The 20,079-nt window shown below is 45.6% G+C and overlaps 1 protein-coding gene across 7 annotated transcripts in view; it reads left to right on the forward strand.

Annotated features, from left to right (window-relative positions):
- Window positions 1-9,301: 9,301 nt before the first annotated feature.
- The window catches only part of DGKH (diacylglycerol kinase eta), a 203,389-nt gene continuing 192,611 nt past the window's right edge, over window positions 9,302-20,079 (forward strand). For 6 of the 7 annotated variants that reach the window (XR_010123554.1, XM_054446619.2, XM_063650787.1 and 3 more), the window contains exons 1-2: window positions 9,302-9,645; window positions 17,440-17,643. Coding sequence is in view for 6 of the 7 variants with exons in the window: in XM_054446619.2 (XP_054302594.2) it covers window positions 9,586-9,645; window positions 17,440-17,643 (264 nt within the window). In the remaining variant the exon portion in view is untranslated. Of the gene's footprint in view, window positions 9,646-16,791; window positions 17,005-17,439; window positions 17,644-20,079 lie in introns of those variants that run through there. The other variant, XM_063650785.1, reaches the window with a different exon arrangement.

A 20,079-nucleotide genomic window follows, 5' to 3' on the forward strand; every position in this document is an offset into this window, starting at 1 on the left:
GTTCCTGAAGTGTAGTCCATTCTCCTTCCCACTCCTCCCTTTGCACCGCGATTTCCTGATTCGTCTTCTACCCCTTTTTATTGGTCAAAAAATTAAACTGTGAGGGGACTTCTGTGCGCTCAGAACTCCACATCTTAGCTCCATTTCCTAACAGTGCTCTGACCTTGGACAAATTGTTTAATTCCTGAACCTTGGTCTCCTCATCTATAAAATGGGGATAATGATAATCTCCTCATATGGTTGTTCTGATGATTAAAACTAAAGTATCATGCATTTAAAAGAGAGCTTTAAAAACCTGTTATGTGCAAAATGTTTTAAAACCTATGGTTTTCTAATTCTAGTAGCCACTAAAAGTATATGACTTCCTGCATTAATAATGAGAGGCAATGCTCCCCAAGTAATTTGTGTCACATAAAAGTAATAATCCTCCCATTTCTTTTCCTTTTCAGCTGGGGCTTTTATGCGTGTAAAGAACCCATATCATGCCAGACATTTTTAGTACAGTCTTTCATTTCACCCTCCAAGGGTACTAAGAAATTGGTATTATAATGCTTGTTTTAAAATGGGAGAAACAGCTGGGTGGGGTGGCTGATTCCTGTAATCCCAGCACTTTGGGAGGCCAAGGCGGGTGGATCACCTGAGGTCAAGAGTTTGAGACCAAGAGTTTCTGTATTTAGGGATTTAGTAGAGATGGTGAAACCCCATCTCTACTAAAAATACAAAAATTAGCCGGGTATGGTGGTGCACGCCTATAGTCCCGGCTATTTGGGAGGCTGAGGCAGGAGAATCGCTTGAACCCAGAAGGCGGAGGTTGCAGTGAGCTGAGATCACGCCACTGCACTCCAGCCTGGGTGACAGAGCGAGACTCTGTCTCAAAAAATAAAAATAAAATAAATAAAAAATGAAATAAAATAAAATAAAATGGGAGAAACAACTTGCCCAAAGTCCCGAGGTTAATAAGCAGAAGAGCAGGCGTTCCAGCACTGTTCTCTTTAACAGCAAATTCCACGCTCTTTTCACTAAGCGCTAGTGTACCTAGTGTACCTTGGTGACAAAGTGCCAACCCTCACTCTTCTTGCCATGATTCCTTCCTTGCATAGTTTTCCAAAAGAAAAGTGTCCCCAACCTTCCTTGAGAAAACCACTGCATAAACGTTGCTGCATTTCTTGCTTCAGGGTAGTCCCTTAACCTGGCGTGGTTTTGCTGAAGTCCCCTGCCCCTGGTGTCAAAGGCCAACAACTGGCCACGGCTCCCACTGTGCTCTCCAGCCTCCTTGACTCCCGATTCCTTTTCTGCTGATGGGCACACAGCTTGGTCCTGAGCCGCCTGCCTTGGCACTTCCTTCATCCCCACTGCCCCAATTCTCAGCACTTCACCTGGGCTTGATTCATGCTATTCAGTTCTTGACAGCCCCCTCACTACAATCTAGAACTCAGTCTTTTAAAGCGGCTGGGGCCTTGCCACTGCCCAGATGAAGTCGCTGAATGTATTCTTAGGGATCACGAGAGCTACATTCCTCATCCTTTGCTCTGCTTGCTTGGTGGGAACCCTATTTTTTTTTTTTTTTTTAGACACAGTCTTGCTCTGTTGCCTAGGCTGGAGTGCAGTGGCATGATCTCGGCTCACTGCAGCCTCTGCCTCCTGGGGTCAAGCAATTCTCCTGCCTCAGCCTCCAGAGTAGCTGGGATTACAGGTGCCCACCATCACACCCAGCTAATTTTTGTATTTTTAGTAGAGATGGGGTGTCACCATGTTGCCCAGGCTGGTCTCGAACTCCTGATCTTGAGTGATCCGCCTGCCTCAGCCTCCCAAAGTGCTGGGATTACAGGCGTGAGCCAATCGTGCCCGGCTGTAACCCCCTGCGGTAACCCAACATTTTGCTGTTGTTTGAATCACAACGAAACCTGTCACATTGTATCTTAATCCTAGATCCAATTTTGCACCCTTGCCCAGCCTAGAACAGAGGTCCCCCACCCCCGGGTTGCTGACGGGTATTGGTCCATGACCTATTAGAAACTGAGCTGCACAGCAGGAGGTGTTGGAGGGGTGCCAGTGCAAGCATTACCACCTGAGCTCTGCCTCCTGTCAGATCAGCCACAGCATTCGATTCTCATAGGAGCGCAAACCCTATTGTGAACTGTGCACGTGAGGGATCTAGTTGCACACTCCTTATGAGAACCTAAGGCTTGATGATCTGAGATAGAAGAGTTTCATCCCAAAACCATCCCCCACACCATTGTCTGTGGAAAACTTGTGGAAAAACTGTCTTCCATGAAACCGGTCCCTGGTGCCAAAAAGATTGGGGACTGCTGCCCTAGCGGACAGAACCCTATGCCCTTGTTATTTTGCCTTCTCCTCTGCTCCATTGCTACCTCATTCTTAGGCCCCAAATACATTTTTTTCTGTATTTAGGGATTTATATTTTCATAATTGCGTTCTACATTGATTTTTTTGTTAACCTAATTATGAGCAATTATTAATAATTTTCTTCTCTCATAAGCAAAAAATGCTTATTGTGGGAAAACAAAGAATATAAAAAATCCTACCACGTCAAACAAAAACAAGAAAGGAAAAAAACGCATGAGGATTACGGAATCCTACTGTCCATCACTAATCACTAACCACTTTTCCAAGCTGCAGTGTAGTGGCGCCATCAGGGCTCACTGCAGCTTCAACCTGCTGGGCTTAAGTGATCCTCCTGCCTCAGCCTCCCAAGTAGCTGGGACTGAAGCCACCTGCCACCACGCTTCACTAATTTTTAAACATTTTTAGTAGAGAGGAGGTTTCGCTACACTGCCAAGACTGGTGAACTGCTGGCCTCAAGCAATCCTCTCACCTTGGCCTCCCAAAGTGCTGGGATTACAGGTGTGAGCCACTGCCCAGGTGGCCAATATATTTTAAATAATTTTTAAGTTTTTTTGTCTCTTTATATTGTATGGGATGAGGGCAGGAGAGAAAGATAAGATCATTTGTAGAATTTGCACACCTGAGTTGTGGTCTATAAGAAATCGAGAATATCACTGCACACTTGGCTACATGAAGAACCGTGAAGGCCATTCTCACTAAAGACAGCAGGGATAATCTAGCCAATGAGACTAGAGAATAGTTTGGTTTGTTATGAATCCTCTTTTTGTGTGTTTCAGATTACTTTCATAAAGTAAAATGGGGGCTGAAATTTCCATCTCTTGCTTCAGGTGCTTTATTACTGAGATGCCATCTGCTTATGAACCTGCTTCAAGTGTAATCCTCAATGAGAAAGTCTTTATCAGATTATTTCTATGAGAAGGTTTGTTAGACTCCAATGTATGCTCCATAAAAGCTCTGGCTGGGCAGTGGAATGCTGCAGCTCTTTGCTTTTCCAGTGTGAGGACTCTACGCCTATATTTTAGTAGGTTACATTCCCCATTGAAGAGAATCCATGGTCTCCAGGTGTTGTGTCAGAGGGAAGGAATATCCTTCTATGCTTGCAGGCTATGCTGATAATGGACCTCTGAGTCCCCAGGAGCATCAACACCAAAACCTACTGAGATACACCAATGCCGTATTGGATTATTCCAAAGATGACACCACAAGCATACATAGCTCATTCCACATGTACTTCTTACAATGTTCCTGACTTCTCCCCCGATAGGTGAGAGTCTATGTTCTATACTCTTCAATCTGGACAAGGTCTTTTTCTTTTCTTTTTTTTTTTTTTTTTACAGTTCCAACCAATTCATTTGGTGGAAGTGATGCTATGTGACTTCTGAGGTGACTTCATAAAAAGGATAGAGCTTTCACCTAGCTCTCACTCTTGACATACACCATAGGAATCCTGATCCTACATGTAAGAAGTCAGTTCAGCTACTTCAAAGCTATGATGCTGGGAGGAGTTGTGGGGAGGGCTCTTGGAGATAGGGAGAGATACCCAAGGATTCCCAGTTATGATAGCCCTCAGCTGTTTTGAGTCTTCCAGCATCAGCTGCCAGAATATGAGTGAGCCAAGTAAACCTATAGATTTCTGGCAGAGTCAAAAGTAAGACCCCTCTAGATAGGTGGCTCCATAAGGCATGCATTACTTCCATGGAGAACAAGTCCCACTGAAGAGAAGCTCACAGAAAACATAAAGCTTGCAAGGAAACCAGCCACTGCAAATATGAGTCAGCAAAGGCAATAAATGCGAGAATTTACACACCAGCAACTCTAGATAATAGAACAACTTGAAACCCACTTCTAAATAAATGTGTTTAAAATGTTTAAAAAGACAAAGAAAGACTAGACTCTAAGAGAAAGTTAGATATTATGAAAAAAGAATGTGTAAATTTGAAAAATGAACACTCTAGAAATGTAAATAAAAAGTGAATGGACATATTATAGACTGAATATAATTGCAAAGAGAATTAGAGAATCAGATAATAAATTTGAGGAAATTACCCAAGACTAGCAAAGAGAAGTAAAAAGATGGAAAATCCTAAAGAAAAATTAAGACATGGAGGATAAAATGAGAAACTCCAGCCCATATCTAATAGGAGCTCTAGAAGGATAAAACGGAGGAAAATGCATAGAGTAGGAGGTGGGGTAAGTAATATTTGAATACATAAGGGCTGAAACATTTCCAGAATTGAAGGATTTGGGTCTTCAGGTTAAAATGCACATCAAGTCCTGAACAAGATATACAAAAACAAAACCCACCTTGAAACAGTGCAATAATGCAAATATCAAGTGATAAAAGAAAACGTTAACTAGAAAGAAAAAAAAATCTGTAAGTGATAATGAGACTGACTGCAGACTTCTAATCAACAGCAGCAGATGACAAAAGATAATGGAATAGTCACTTTGAAATGTTAGTGTCAATAATGTCAATTTAGAATTCCCTAGCTGATAAAATTATTACTCAAAAGCATAAGGGAAATGGAGTGAGAGTGATATACAAAGTTGTAGAAAATTTTACCCACAGACCTTTGGTGAAAGAACTCCTAAAGAATGTGCTTCCTCAAGACAGAAATTAAGCCCAAAAGGAAAGCATGAGATACAAAAAACAAGCAATAAGAGAAAACATTGGTAAAATATGTTGGTAAATTGAATTAGATAATAACTATAAAAGCAGTAACAATGATGACTAATCAGTAGAGAATTTAAAATAAGAGGGAATTTAAAAATACTAGACAGTAATACATAGTTTATAGGAGGGGAATTTGAGAGTTAAAATGTTTTCTTTTGTTTAAGATCTTGAAAAGAAGGGGGAGATATTAACTAATCTTTGATATTAAGTATAAATGTTAACATTTTAAGGGTAATCACTAAGAATTGAAACAGAAGGTATACATTTTAAATCAGTAGAAGTGTTTAGAACAGTGAGTAAACTAAAGAAAATTCAATCAATTCAATCAATAAAACGGAAGGCAAGAAAGGAGAAAAAAAGAAGCAAAGAAAAAGAAAGTGAAATAAATACAAAATGAGAATGTGGTAATAAATCCAAAGATAGTCATCATAATTTAACAGAGAGTGCTAGTTTTCAGCAAAATCTGTTAAGTCTTCAGTAGTCATAGAATGGCGGTTGGGATACAGCTGTCCAGCTAGTGACCTCATTTTCCTGCTCCTTTGCTGCTAGCTACAGTCATGAAACTAAGTTCTGGCCATTGGGATATGAGCAGGTGAGAAGTGGGTCACTCACTTCTGGGTCTGGGCCTTAAGCAGTTGGGTTTGTGCTCCTTTATGCTCTCTTCTTCCTTCCTTAAACAGGGTCTCCCTAATCAGCTTTCACCCTGTAGATAAAGGCAATGCTCTAGAAATTGGAACGGCAATGTGGAGCAAAGGAGCCACCCCCAACAACCTGACCACTAATCCTGGCACTGTTCCATGAGAGAAAGCAACACTGTGTGTCTGGTGAGGCAGGGGGAAGGATCTTTCTTATAACAACTTTTTATTCTAATTAATAGACATGATAAATGAAAACAGATGAAAATAGATTACTAAAAGGCAGACTCTCAGAATGGGTCAAATATAAAAATTCAAGTGTTATTTACAAGACACACTTAAAACGTAATGACTCAGACTGGTTTAAAATAAAAAGATGGAGAGATATTCTTGGCAACCACTAACAAAAATCTACAAAATAGAATCACACAGAACAGAATTTAAGGAGAAAAACAATGGATAGCTGTCATAGTCTGTTTCGGCTGCTATAACAACATACCATAGATTGGGTGGCTAATAACAGAAATGTATTTCTTACAGCTCTGGAGGCTGGGAAGTCCAAGATGCAGATGTGTTGTCTGGTGAGGGCCCGTTTCCTCATGGTTAGCCATCTGTTCACTTTAACCTTACATGGCAGAAGGAGTGAGAAGTCTCTCTCTGGACCTCTTTTATAAGGGCACTAATCCCATTTATGAGGGCTCAACCCTCATGACCAAATAGTCTTCCAAAATCCCCACTTCCTAATACCATCACCCTGGGAATGAGGATTTCAACATATGAATTTTGGGAGACATAAACATTCAGACCATAGAAACAGGCAAACATATAATGAACTGAACTGGGCAAACTGAGTTTGAGTCCTGGCTCTGAAGTTTATACAGTAGAACCTTGGGCAGATTGCTTTATTCCTTTGTAGCTTCAGTTTCCATTTCTATAAAAGGTGATAATGATATATCTTTTGCAGAACTGTCAGAGTGAAATGAGATAACACATAGGAAAACGATTTTCTATAAGCCACAAACATACAATAACTCAAGGTACATCACATAATTAATTCATTCCACAAACACTGAGCACCTACTGATGTCAGGAACTGTACTGGGAACTAAGAAGACGAAAGTAAGTCTGTCGTAATACTTGCCATCAGGAAGACTACACATAAAAACTGAGTTTAATAAAGTCTTCTAAAGCATTATAATTGGGGGAGAGAGAGAGAGAGGTATTTAGTGTAGAGAAAGCGCAGTGAAATCAGTTCTAATCTGCAGCAGGGTCAGAAATGATTTCATAAGGAATGTGACTCTTAGGGTGAATCTTGAAAGAGCAGGTAAACAGGCTGTGTAAGAGAAAGGACACTCCACGTGAGGGCACAGCATAAAAGTAGGTGGCCCAACAGGGAATGGTGGTGCAAGAAACTCAGTGTTTAAAGAGACTGGAGACTTAGGCCCTGGCTAAGATATCGGGACTTTACCCTGCAGGCTATGGGGAGCCATTGGCAGGGCTGATGTGGGGAATGACTTGGTCAAAAATTTGTATTTTAGAAGGCTTACTTCGGTCACAACGTGAGATGGCAAGGGTGGAGGTGCAACAAACTTAGAGGCAGTGAGACTAATAAGGAGAGTAATGTAGTGTTTCAGGGTCTTGAAACAAGAAACCTGAAACTAGGCAAAAAGCAGTGGAATGGAGGGAAGGTGATAGACAGAAATGATAGGTGCATGGATGGGCAGACAGCAGATGAGAGAAGGAAAAGCCTGGGATAATTTCCAGATTTCTCCTTTGGGTGACTAAGTGGATTGTGGTGACATTTACTGAGAATGAGACTAGAGAGAAAAGCCAGCTGGCAGGAAAGTTGAGTTCTGTTTTAGTCAAGTTGAGTTTAAGGCCGATGGGACATCTGGGTAGGGATTTCTGGTAAAAAGTTCGTTTTATAGAATTGGAGATGTGGGACAGAAATGGAAATTTATGAGTTATCAGCACATGGTTGGTAATTGAAGCCATGTGCCTAGGCAGCATTAGAGACAGACTAAGGGCAAGACCATTTAGACGCTCCAACATGTAAGAGGTGGCTGAGCAACAAAAGGTTAGGAAACACGGAGACCGAGGTGTCACAGAGCCAATGGAAGGGATGGTTTCAAGAATAAAAATCGGGGCCAGGCGCACTGGCTCACTCCTGTAATCCCAGCATTTTGGGAGGCCCAGACCAAAGGATCGCTTGAGGCCAGCTTGGGTAACATAGTGAGTTCCCCCTCGTCTCTACTAACAATAAAACAATTAGTTGGGCTTTGTGGCGCCCGCCTGTAGTCCCAGTACTGGAGAGGCTGAGGCGGGAGCATCGCTTGAGCCCAGGAGGTCGAGGATACAGGGAGCCATGATCGCGCCACTGCACTCCAGCTTGGGCGACAGAGCGAGATCCTGTCTGAAAATAAATAAATAAATAAATAAATAAATAAATAAATAAATATCTGATCAACAATGCAAACGCTGCAAATAGGTCAAGTAAGGCGGGCATTGGAAAATATCCAATGGTTTAGGGGATTTTCAAAACCACGAAGTGACTTTTGTCAGTGCAGTCCCCGTGGAACAGCAGGCACAGAAGTCAGTTTGCAGGATCCTGAAGAATTAGAGGGCTGGGGACGGGCTAGATTAATTACGTGTTTTTAACTTGCCGATTTGTTTTTAAAATTTGTGAATGCATTTGACATGATGGCATGATTGAGTGCCCTGAAAAGATGCTGAAAGAACGAACCTGAAAGTCCAGGAGGGGGAATAACCTGTGTAAAGCCAGTCACACTTGGACTGGAACTAGATGAAAATCGCTTACAATGCCAAGATGATCCGAAACGCTATCTGAAACGCTTTTTCAAAGGGCAGGAGGAGACTTGCTGTTTACTGAGCGCTCAATGAGAGCCCGCCCATGTCCTAATTTGAGTCTAGGGATAAAACTGGAAGACAGATCGACTCCTTTGCCGGTTCTTTCCATGAAAACGTTGATAATTAATTTAAAAAGCACTCCCTCAAGTTTAACCTCTCCTGTAGTTGGTAACCCATCTGCATTCTTTTGAACGTCACAAGGAAGAAACCATTGCCGGCGCAGCTTGCCCTGGAGCGTAGCTGGAGTGCGGCTGAGTTTTCGCTCCGCTGAAGCCGGTTACTGTCCAGTGGGATTTCGCTCAAGCCTCAGCACCCCCAGGAAGGGAGGCGCCTGCAGCGCGGGCCGCCAGCGTTTGGAGGGAGGCGGGCGCGGGCTGCACCGGGAGACGGCGAGAGCGAGACAGGGGCGCTGGGAGGCGTCTCCCGGGACCCGCGTCTGCTCCCGTCGCCAGCGCGGTGGCCAGCCTAGCCCAGCCCAGCCCGGGCTTTCCTCGCCGCTCTCCGCGCGCCCGGCCCCGGGGGAGGCCGCTCCTCTCCGCGCGGCCGCCCGGTGCCCGTGACCACCCGGCGGCCGCTTTCGGTTCCGCGCCTTATAAGGCCTGACAGGGGGGTCACGTGCGTCCCGGGCCGCCCGCCGGGAGGAGGGGGCGGCGGGGGGGAGGGGCGGGTAGCGGGGAGGAAAAGGGGAGGGCGCCGGGGGCGGAGGAAGGAGCGAGGGGCGGATTCTGCGCCCGTGGGAGGCGGCGGCGGCGGCGGGGAGCGGACCGCTTGGAGCCGCGCAGGGGAGCGGGACCGTGGAGAAGGAGGAGGCGGCGGAGGAGGAAGGGACCGGCGCGGGGGCGGGAGAGCGCGGCGGGAGAGCGCGGCGGAAGCCGGAGACGGCGGGTGGGCCGGTGGCTGGCCCCGGGCGGGGAGCCGGGGCGGCGGCTGCGGCCGAGAGGGACCGCGGCGAGGGAAGCGCATCCAGCAGCCCCGGCGCAGCGGCGGCGGCGGGGACCCGGGTCTGCGCGCCCGGGCGGACGGCGGGCGCGGGCCGGCGCGATGGAGCCGCAGCACGTGCGCCCCGCGCCTGGCGCCCGCAGCCCAGCGTGGGAGGAACCGGTGGGTACCGCGCCCGCACCCACCCCCTCCCGCTTCTCCTCTGCTCCCCCCGCCAGGGCCGGGTTCCGTTCAGGAAATGGCCCGGGATGAGGTCCCCAGCTGCTTCCCAGCCGGGGCAGCGCTTCCTCCGCCGCCCGGGCTCCTCTTCGCGCGCCGCCTGGAGCGCCTTTGTCCGGCTGATCGAGGCTCTCCCCGAGGAACCGCTGGCGAACCGCTGGCAAACCGCTGGCGACGGCCCTGCGAGGACCGTTTCCCGGCTTCACCGACTCCTCAACTTTTCACTTGCTTTGAGACCGTGGAATGTAGGCGGGGGAGAGGAGAAGCCAGGCTGCGCGGTCGGCGTGGGGAGTCGGAGGAGCACGGTTTTCCCTGTCGAGACCGCGCCCTGGTCGTCACCTGGGCGCGCAGGTTCCCGGGGACCCGCGCCTGGAGAGGCTGAGCGCGGCGCGGAACCTAGAACCATGCCTCCGACTCCTGCCCGCCGCTAAAGCTTGGGCGTCTGGAGGGTGCAACGGGTTTTGCTGGGGACGAAGTAGAAAGCTGACTTCGCTTTCGCCTGGGATTTCGCTGCACACGCAACGCGGAGGTTGAGTAATTTTAGAAGCCAAGAGTAGTGTGTGTGCGTGTCTTATGTGTGCGAGGATAAGGAGGAAGAGACCGGGGGGCTTTGGATTTGTTCCCTCAAACTCCCTCAACTTCCTTCTTTCTTCCGATTCAAACAGAACCGTCTCCAGGGATTCCACCCCGGAATCCCCCTCTCCCTCAGAGCTCTGGAAGCCTGTGTCGGCTGCCTTTTCCCTGGCGTCGAATTTTGGCTCTCCACGCCCTGCCTCGATATTTGCTACTCCTTCTTGGTTGACATTCTGAGCCAGTCTGAAAAGCCCCGTCCGAAATTTCTGGCCTCACCCGTGTTCCAGTCAACGTGTTCGGATGCTGTTTTCCCAGGGAATCTCCGAGTCTGCTCAGGCCGGCCCTCTGCCCGTTGAGAGCCGCTAGGTCAGGTGCCAGGGTTGGCTGTCCTTTTTCTTTTCTAGTGTGTACGCTCTCAGCTCCTTTGCCCAGAGTACCTCCTTTGCCCAGAGTACGTTTCTCGGCCTGATTCCTGACCTTTCAGAAGCGTCCTTCGACTCTGATCCCTCTGCATCTGCAGCTGTCTTTGCTTTCGTGAATTTGAACATGTCGTCAGGTTGCCCATCTGCTCTTGTTTCTTCCATTGTGGTTATCACGGGGGCTTAAGCTAGTCTCCAAATTAAAAATACAATCCAGTTTTGAAGTTTAAATCAAAGATCATTGAGAACTAAATTCAGTGACTTTACTTTTAAACTTTCCTGTAGGAACCTGGATACTTTAAGCCAACACCAATCACAATGGAAATATCCGGGTGTATGTGTTTTCCTTTAGGCTGCTGCTGTCAGAACTACTTGACATTTAGAAAATTAGAGAATTTTTTTTTTTTTTTGCTTCTCAAAAGTGACAAGTAAAATGCTCATTTATTTTCCACAGAAAATATTCAGTTTCCAGCCTTAGCACTGGAGCTTTTAAAACTAGAGCCCTAACATAAATGTGTGAATGAACTGCAATACTTTATTCAGACTGCAGAACCATCTTTTAAAAATTAGGTTTATTTTCTTTAAACACTGAAGGCCTTTTCATTTGCTCTGCACCGATTTTCATTCCGCACCTATTATGTTCCAGGACTGTTGGATAGCAGTTACCAACAACAGAGAAACAGATCCTTGACCTCAGAAAGCTAACGTTCTTAACTAAACAGAATGTCTTGTTTCATATATGTTAATGGTTTACAATCAGAAAGTCACAAAAAATACATTCAGAGATCATGGGTATGTGGCATAAAATAATACTTTTTACAAGCGACTTTATTCTAAACCCTGTGGTCATACAGATGTGACCAAGTCCATCGAAGAACTAATGAAGGGAATTTTCATTTAACTTCTTAAGACAATTTATCCAAATTACTAAAAAGTGGCATATAAAGATAAATGTGGGATACATTAGGGAAAAAAGTAGTGTTTAAATGTTAAACTTTTCGGGCATTTGGAGCAAGGGGAAAAGGGTGGAGAGACAGTTTAAATATGTTTTGAAGGGACACAAAATCCATCAAAATTGGAGATTTGTGACCTTTTTTGGGGTCAGCAATCCCTTTAAGACTCTGATCAAAGCTATGGACCCTCTTTCTCTCAAACGTGCACTTATGTGACATATATGTTACGTACATATGTTTATATATGTATTTATGTGTGTGTGTATACATATGTAAAACATTTTAATACAGTTTCAAGAGTACCACAGATTTCTTTAAGACCAATCTGTGGATCCTCAAAGACCTCAGGTTAGGAATACCTGCTTTGACTTGGACTCCATTTCAAAGTTTTTTTTTTCTATTTAAAAACTTTTTTTTTTTTTTTTTGAGACAGGGGCTTGCTCTGTTGCCCAGGCTGGAGTACAGTGGTGTGATCGTAGCTCACTGCAGCCAGGAGGGATCCTCCCGTCTCAGCCTCCTGAGTAGCTAGGACTACAGGCACATGCCACCATGCTGGGCTCATTTTGGATTTTTTTTGTAGAGGTGGGATCTGCCCAGGCTGGTCTCAAACTTGTGGCCTTAAGGGATCCTCTTGACATGGCATCCCAAAGAGCTAGGATTACAGGTCGGAGTTATGTAAAATTTGCTTTTTAAATTCAAATATAGGCAACTGAATGCTTTACCATAAAAGTATGCTCATTTACATTTATGAAAAGGAATGTTCAATACTGAACAATATTGAATACGCTTAATATTCATTCTGTTCAATAATGAACAGATCCTGTTGCATTATCCCTTATGGGATAACATAAGGGCATGTACATATCACAATAGCATGCATGTAACCATTTACTCTCCTTATTGTTTGAGGCAGTGTCTCACTGTGTCACCCAGGCTGGAGTGCAGGGGCCTGATTCTCAGCTCACTGCAACCTTTGCCTCCTGGGCTCAAGCAGTTCTCCTACCTCAGCCTCCCGAGTAGCTGGGAGTATAGGTGCTTGCCACCATGCCGGGCTAATTTTGGCATTTTCTTGTATAGATGGGCGTGGTGGTGTGCACCTATAGTCCTAGCTATGTTGCCCAGACTGGCCTTGAACTCCTGTGCTCAAGTGATCTGCCCGCCTCAGCCTCCTAATGTGCTGGGATTACTGGCATGAGCCACTGCACCTGGCCTCTCCTTATTCATTTTTGATGGAAACTAAAACATGATGGCGTGATTCTGCGTGGAACTAATCAGGCAGAAGAGTAAACAGTATCAGGAATTGATGCTGACAAACAGTAAAGAGAATAGCACTTCTTTCTTTTTTTTCTTTTTCTTCTTTTTTTTTTTTTTGAGACAGTCTCACTCTATTGCCCAGGCTGGAGTGCAGTGGCGCCATCTTGGCTCACTGCAACCTCCGCCTCCTGGATTCAAGCGATTCTCCTGCCTCAGCCTCCTGAGTAGCTGGGATTACAGGCGCGTGCCACCATGCCTGGCTAATTTTTTGTATTTTTAGTAGAGACGGGGTTTCACCTTGTTAGCCAGGATGGTCTCCATCTCCTGACCTCGTGATCCGCTCGCCTTGGCCTCCCGAAGTTTTGGGATTACAGGAGTGAGCCACTGCCCCGGGCCCAGCACTTCTTTCTTAAAACGCAGCCATGTTGAGCTGTTGCTGAACTTTAGGACACGATTGGGAGATGAACTGAATGAAGTTAGTTAAGCAAACCATTTAAATAAACAATCAGCCTTATCATTCCGGCTAAGTCATTGGGCCTAAAGAAGATAAATTTTAGCTTTGTAAGTTTCTGTGTATTTTCTTTAATGCTAGCTTTGAAATGCAATCAAATTTCAGTGGAAATAGAGGCATAACCTAAATTTCTAATCAATTAAAAAATACTTTAGTGGTGGGCATGGGTGGGTAGAAAGATATTTAGCCAAACAAGCCTTACTGGGGGGGAAAATAGGTAGTTAGAATTCTAGACAACACTTCAAAAATGTGGAAGTATTTACAAAGTAGTCCTTGGTTGGGGGATGCTAGAGTACACTTATTAAAATTTGCTTTTGGTGCTGTGGCTCATGCCTGTAATCGCAACACTTTGCGAGGCCAAAGTGGGAGGATCTCTTGAGGCCAGGAGTTTGAGACCATCCTGGGGAAGATGACCAGACCCTGTGTCTAAAAAAAAACAACAACAACAAAACTAGCCAGGACTGTTGATGCATGTCTGTAGTCCCAGCTATCTTGTGACTACCCTGGGAGGCTGATGCCAGAGGAGCCTTTTTAGCCCAGAGTTTAAGGACGCAGTGAGCTGTGATTGGCTATTGCACTCCAGCCTGGGCAAGAGAGCAAGACTTTGTCTCTAAAAAAAGAAAAAAAATTTGCTTTATTTTGAAATGGTTTTATACTAGTTAGCGCTGATAAAACTATCCAGGTCGAAAGGAAAAAAGAGTTTCAAAGGATAGGGCCAAAATGTAAATGAGAGGTTATAAACATCTTTGCATTAGGTCTAGATAATGAAAGGTTTTTGCCTCAGGTACAAGGATGACCATATATATATGCAGTTAATATCACAATTAATCCCCAAATCTTTTTCATTCAGGTAACAACTAAGGATATGGTAATAGGTTAAAAGTTTTGAATGTCAGATTCTTAATATGTAGCAAATAGCGTGTTCTTAAGTTTTAATTAAGGCAGCTTCTCAATGCCTGTACTTGGTCAACCTGCAGTATTCTTTGATTGGTTCCTTATTGATTAGGAACACAAGTCCTAGAACATTTTGAGCTCTTCAGGATATAAAATGTAGCATTCTGCATATTTATGGTATAATATTTAAGATAAAACCATAGAATATGTGAGATTTGAAAGTTGCCAATGGGTATAAAACCCCTTTTGTTATGAGTAGTGATCAGTAAAAATATAATTCAAAATACCTCTGTAGAAAATAATACACTAATATTCATAAAGTTGGCATGAAATTTGGCTGTGACTTACACATCTTCAGTCTAATAGGTGTTCCTTGTTTTAATGGGCCAGGATCTCTATTAAGTAAAAACCTAATTTAGGGGTAGCTACCACCTATTTCCATTTCATCCTAAATGCAGTGTCTACACAGCTTATGTTGAAGTCTTTAATAGTGTATTTGTCATATGTTCTGAACAGAGATTTCAAAGTAACAATAAAAATGTAAGATGCATCTAAGCAATTATTGAAAAATCTGAAATCACTAAGGAAAAGATCAAGGAATTCTTATAAATCAAATAAATAATGTAAGATACCACATATTTGAAATTGTTTCAGTTGCTATTTTGAGCTACATGGTTGAAATTATTGGAAAGATTGAGACCTTGACCTTGTAATACTTTTAAGGAAGGTGAAGTACATTGCAGGTACACAGTGCACAAATTAGATATTCATTCTAAAAACTTCTAATTTACAGATAAGACCGAGAAGAGGCTAGTAAGTCAGGTATCTTAAATAATGGATTCGTTGAAACTGGCTCTTCAGAAGAGGTGATTGCAGAAGTGCAAAGCTGGCTCTGAGGTTAAATCTTTATGAGAAAGGAATACCTTTACTTTGAGGTATTAATGGCTCAGCTCTGGGATATGAAACTTTTTAAGTATCTTTAAGCAATCAGTGTTTGAATCAAAGAATGAGATGTGTAATCTGACCTGTTAAAATCACAAAATCAGGCTGGGCATTAGATAATGCCTTTCAGTTTAATCACTCGCTGCCTGGATTCTGGAAAATGTTGCTGTATAAAACGCATAACGTATGAATAGAAGTATATGGTAACTGACAGACTTTAGTTATACAGTGTGATAAAGTGAATAGAACATTAGAATAGTAACTGCATGATTTTGACTTTAGTCCCAGTTTGTCATTTGGGGCCTTAGTTTCTTTACATTAAAAGAGAGGACTAAACTAAGTTTATTCTTTCTAAAGACCCTTTACTAGGTGTCCTTGTCTACATTTCCAAAATATTGGACTTGTCCATGACCAAACAGGTGGGAATGAAGGCCATTATTTTGATTATTTTTCTCTTTTAAGAATTTCCAGAAATATGTTCTTTGTAAAGAATTACATATTTGTGGAGCTCTAAGCGCTCTTAAAATTCATTTTGCCCAACTCCTTCCTTTCCTAAAGGAGACAACAGAAGCTGCAGAAATAGCCTGTTATTATTACATAGCAGCAGTCTCCTGTCTTTAAATATTTGAACTAAACACATTTTACATTTTAATGAATTTAATTTACAATGTGATGTCCAGTATTGGGATTGCATACTATTTCTTAAAACTTCTTAGAACTGTTAGCTCTAATAAATCAAATTTCTTGTTGGGAGTAAGACTGCAAGTTAAAAAAAAAATAGAACCTTAGTTTGGAGGAACCTTAAAGGTCATGTCAACTGAAAAAATACGAAAGGAATGGGTACTGAAAGACATGAACATGATAACAGAGATTGAATGCTTTCTCCAGGTGGAGAGACTCCACAGTCTGGCAGGGACTTTTTGTCCTATTTAAAAATATAGCTAACACCAGTTTGGTGTTCTCTTTGGATGACAAGAGGGATCTGTCGTTTTAATGTCTTCTCTCGCAGCCCCCTCACACCTGTGAGGCTTCTTTGACGTTAAGCGTGCACAACCCGCTGCCAGTCCGCGGTTCCCAAGTGCCCGCGCAGCCAGCTTGCATGGGAGTTGTGCGCGGTGGCTACAGCCTGTTGATCCCATTTCCTCTTGCTCTAGTCCGGGCTAGGGAGTGGCTCTGCCAGGACTTCCAAGGCTTTTTGTCTCGGGTACTGGTGTTCGCATGGCTCGAGTGTATTGTTTTCTTCCAGGCAATCTCGGTTAGCGCTTCAGCTTAGACACTTCTTGTGCGTTCTGTCGTCTTGGGCTGCGAGTAGTCTCTTGTTTCTGCGCTTTCTCCACGCCCTTCCCAGTTTCCTGTTAGCCGAAGGGGATCGCTCTTTCTGAACGAAAAGTTCTCAGAGCGGAGCTGAACCTCCCGGAAAATGCTCTTCTCTTCCGTGTGCGCCGGATGGGGGTGGGGGTGGGCCAGAAACTGAACGCCGCAGTCAGGAGAGCTGAGAGGACCCGACAGCCCTGGCGGAGGCGGGAGAGGTACCGTCCTCGGAGTGGGGCTGGGGGTCGGGAGACCAACGAGGGGCAGCGCCAGACTATCTTGGTGGCAAAGGGGACTTTTATTCAGCTGGAACCGCGCGGCGAGGCCCAAGTGTCTCTGGAGAGATTCGGGGTCCAGGAGGTGGCGGGTGCACCCAAGGGTGCCGGGAGGAAGCTCCAGGTTTCCATTCTTCCCCAGGGATCGGTGTTGCCCCTGCTGTCCAGAAGTGAGAGGGGGTGTGCGGGCATCGCTACTGCGGGGTGGGCTGCAGAGGTTTCCTGCCTCCCCCACCCTCCTGTCCATCCTGGGGACCCCAGACCGTAGAGGGAGTGGAAGAGATGTTGCTCCAAACCCTGTCACCCCATCCTCTCTACCCGCGCTGGTCCTATCCGAGGCTGGGTGCGCAGGGGTCCCAGGCGGGCGGGGGTCCGTGACCCCTGCGCCCCACCGCGGCCGCCGCTCGGGCGGGAACCGGTCAGAGGAGCCGGGTGGACCCCTGCCTGGAAGGCGCCTGCCCCGGGCGACCCTTACCCCGCGGGGGTAGCTGGGGAAACGGAAGATGGCGGCGGCGGCCGGGCATGGGGTTCCGGGCTCCTCTCGGGCAGAGCCCACCCGCTGACCGCCGCCGCCGCCCCCGCCGGGCGGTGCTGTGTCCCCGCAGGAGTCGGAGAGGATGGCAGGGGCCGGAGGCCAGCACCACCCTCCGGGCGCCGCTGGAGGAGCGGCCGCCGGAGCCAGCGCCGCGGTCACCTCCGCCGCTGCCTCGGCGGGGCCGGGAGAGGATTCGTCTGACAGCGAAGCGGAGCAAGAGGGACCCCAGAAACTGATCCGCAAAGTGTCCACCTCGGGGCAGATCCGGACCAAGGTAGGGCGGAGGAGGCGGGCCTGAGGGCCGCGTGGAAAGCGGGAGGTGGAGAGGGCGCGGGGGCGCTGGAACGCGCCGGGCGATCCCGGGAAGGCGGGGAAGGTGGGGATGGCGGGGCGGGGCCTGGGGCGCGGGCGGGGCGGGGCGGGGTGGGGCGGGGCCCGGGGGCGCTGGACCGCGGTGCTGCGGGACGGATTCCCGGCGGCCGCGCGGGAGGTTGCGAGCCTGGGCTCCCAGGGAGTTCGGCTGGCAGAGGCGGGTGCAGGGAACCCGCGGCTCGGCGGGAGCGTGGGAAAAAGCTGACGCGCAGTCGCGAGTTCCTACTTAGGGAACTTAAAAGGAGAGTTTCAATTTTTCTTCCCTGCCGTTCGGGGGAGCGTGCGCGTGTGCTGGCCAACCAGCCTGCGCTGCAGTGAGCCCTGCTGCTTTCCCCCTTAGGCCCACTCAGAGGGTGGGTGGAAGGTGACACCGGTCAGCCTTTCCTGCCCCTCTGCCTCCTGCTGCGGTTTGGGAGGCAGAAGCCCCGAGGCAGGCAAGTGGGACATGGTGTTCGTGGCTTAACCGCACCCTGCGTGGCTCCAAGTGTTGGCCAGGCTTTCGTGTCGCAGGTTCCCGCCAAGTGCAGGGTTCTGAACCATGCGTCCACGGTTCTTTTTAATAATGAAAAGTTACCTCTGTGCTGTGTGGACATTAGGATGGTGTGTTACGCTTGTTAATGGAGCTTGTGCTGTCGACCTGTGAGGTCTCAAAGTTAATTTTTAATTTGATCATGAACATACATAAAGCAAGTGCTTATGGATATTAAAGGATTTTTATGTATTCTAATTTTCATCGTAGTTTAAAAATCTTCACAGAGAGTGTGTTATCAGTAGGGAAATTTAACGAGGAATTTGAAAATGGAACAAAAAAATCATTGGCTTGGGGTACCGTTTTAAAAAATAAATTTGCAAAAAATTCATTCTACACCTATTTTTATGAAAAATTTTCTCTAAGGTCAATGAACTCCTATTTGGAAACATAATTTTTATTCAGTGCCTGTGGTGGCCGGTCACGGTGGCTCATGCCTGTAATCCCAGCACTTTGGGAGGCCGAGGCAGGCAGATGACTTGAGGCCAGGAGTTCCAGACCAGCCTGGCCAACATGGTGAAACCCTATCTCTATTAAAAATACAAAAATTAGCTGCGCTTTGGGGTGCGCACCTGTGATCCCAGCTCCTCGGGAGGCTGAGGCAGGAGAATCGCTTGAACCCGGGAGGCGGAGGTTGCGGCGAGCAGAGATTGCGCCACTGCACTCCAGCCTGAGCGACAAAAAAAAAAAGCTAGTGGATTAATGTTTGTAGTAGCCTGCCTCCTTATTTTCTGAAATAAATATGTGTAAGAACAACACACAAGAACAACTGTTGACAGGATGCACATACTAAAGAGTTAGGGATTCAGTCACTTTAGTTAAGAGTACATCTTGTAACTCCTTTTACTAGTGACGTTTTTGAGTTTGTAGTAAATTAGGAATATGGCATTTAATGTGTTTTTGTGAGATTAAGGCTTTTAAAAAGTTAGGGACTTTCCTAAAAGTGTTTTTAATAGTTCAAATCTTAATTCTGAAAAAAGTTCATAAACTGTGTTAATGATGGGCAAAATGGCAGGTTAAAAAAAAAAATTGTATAGAGGCTGGGCATGGTGGCTCACGCCTGTAATCCCAGCACTTTGGGAGATCACTTGAGGATCACTTGAGCCCAGGAGTTCAAGGCTGCAGTGAACTGAGATCGTGCCATTGCACTCCAACCTGGGCAATGAAGCGAGACTCTGTCTCTTAAACAAACAAGCAAACAAACAAACGTGTATGTTACATATTTATATGAAATGGTCAAAATTCCATGCATACTTGTATCAGGATTAACGAGTAGATTTATACTGTTCGAAAGAAAACTTACAGATGGCTCTAAATTGAATTGAATCACATCAAACAACAAATTTGTTGGGAGTACCACGATATTTTATAGGTTTCATGCGCTCGTTGTAATAGCTAAGATTATATGCTTATGGAGACTACAAGTAAATTTAAAAAGCACATTATTTGTGATTTTCTATCTGACTTTCTAATAAAAACATTTAACACATACATTTTGCCACGAGAGATCATTTTTGATTATGAAATGAAATATTGCTTGAATTTCAAAAGTGTATTGAATGTCAGAAATTCAGTATTTTACACTTTCTCATATGTTAGAGTGCATGTAAGTTCATCAACATTTTCATATATGAACACTTGAGATCAGGGTATAAGATTTCTGAGACCAGTGAGCTTCAACCTCATACCCCTCCTCCTGCAATTGGACTGTTCATGTATGTCACAGACTTCATCATTTATGTCTTTTATCACATATACTGATTCTTTGGAAGAAAGTGAGAGCAATAGGGGGAATTTATAGAATGAGAA

The sequence above is a fragment of the Pongo pygmaeus genome, chromosome 14 (assembly GCF_028885625.2).
Source record: "Pongo pygmaeus isolate AG05252 chromosome 14, NHGRI_mPonPyg2-v2.0_pri, whole genome shotgun sequence".
Lineage (NCBI taxonomy): Eukaryota > Metazoa > Chordata > Mammalia > Primates > Hominidae > Pongo > Pongo pygmaeus.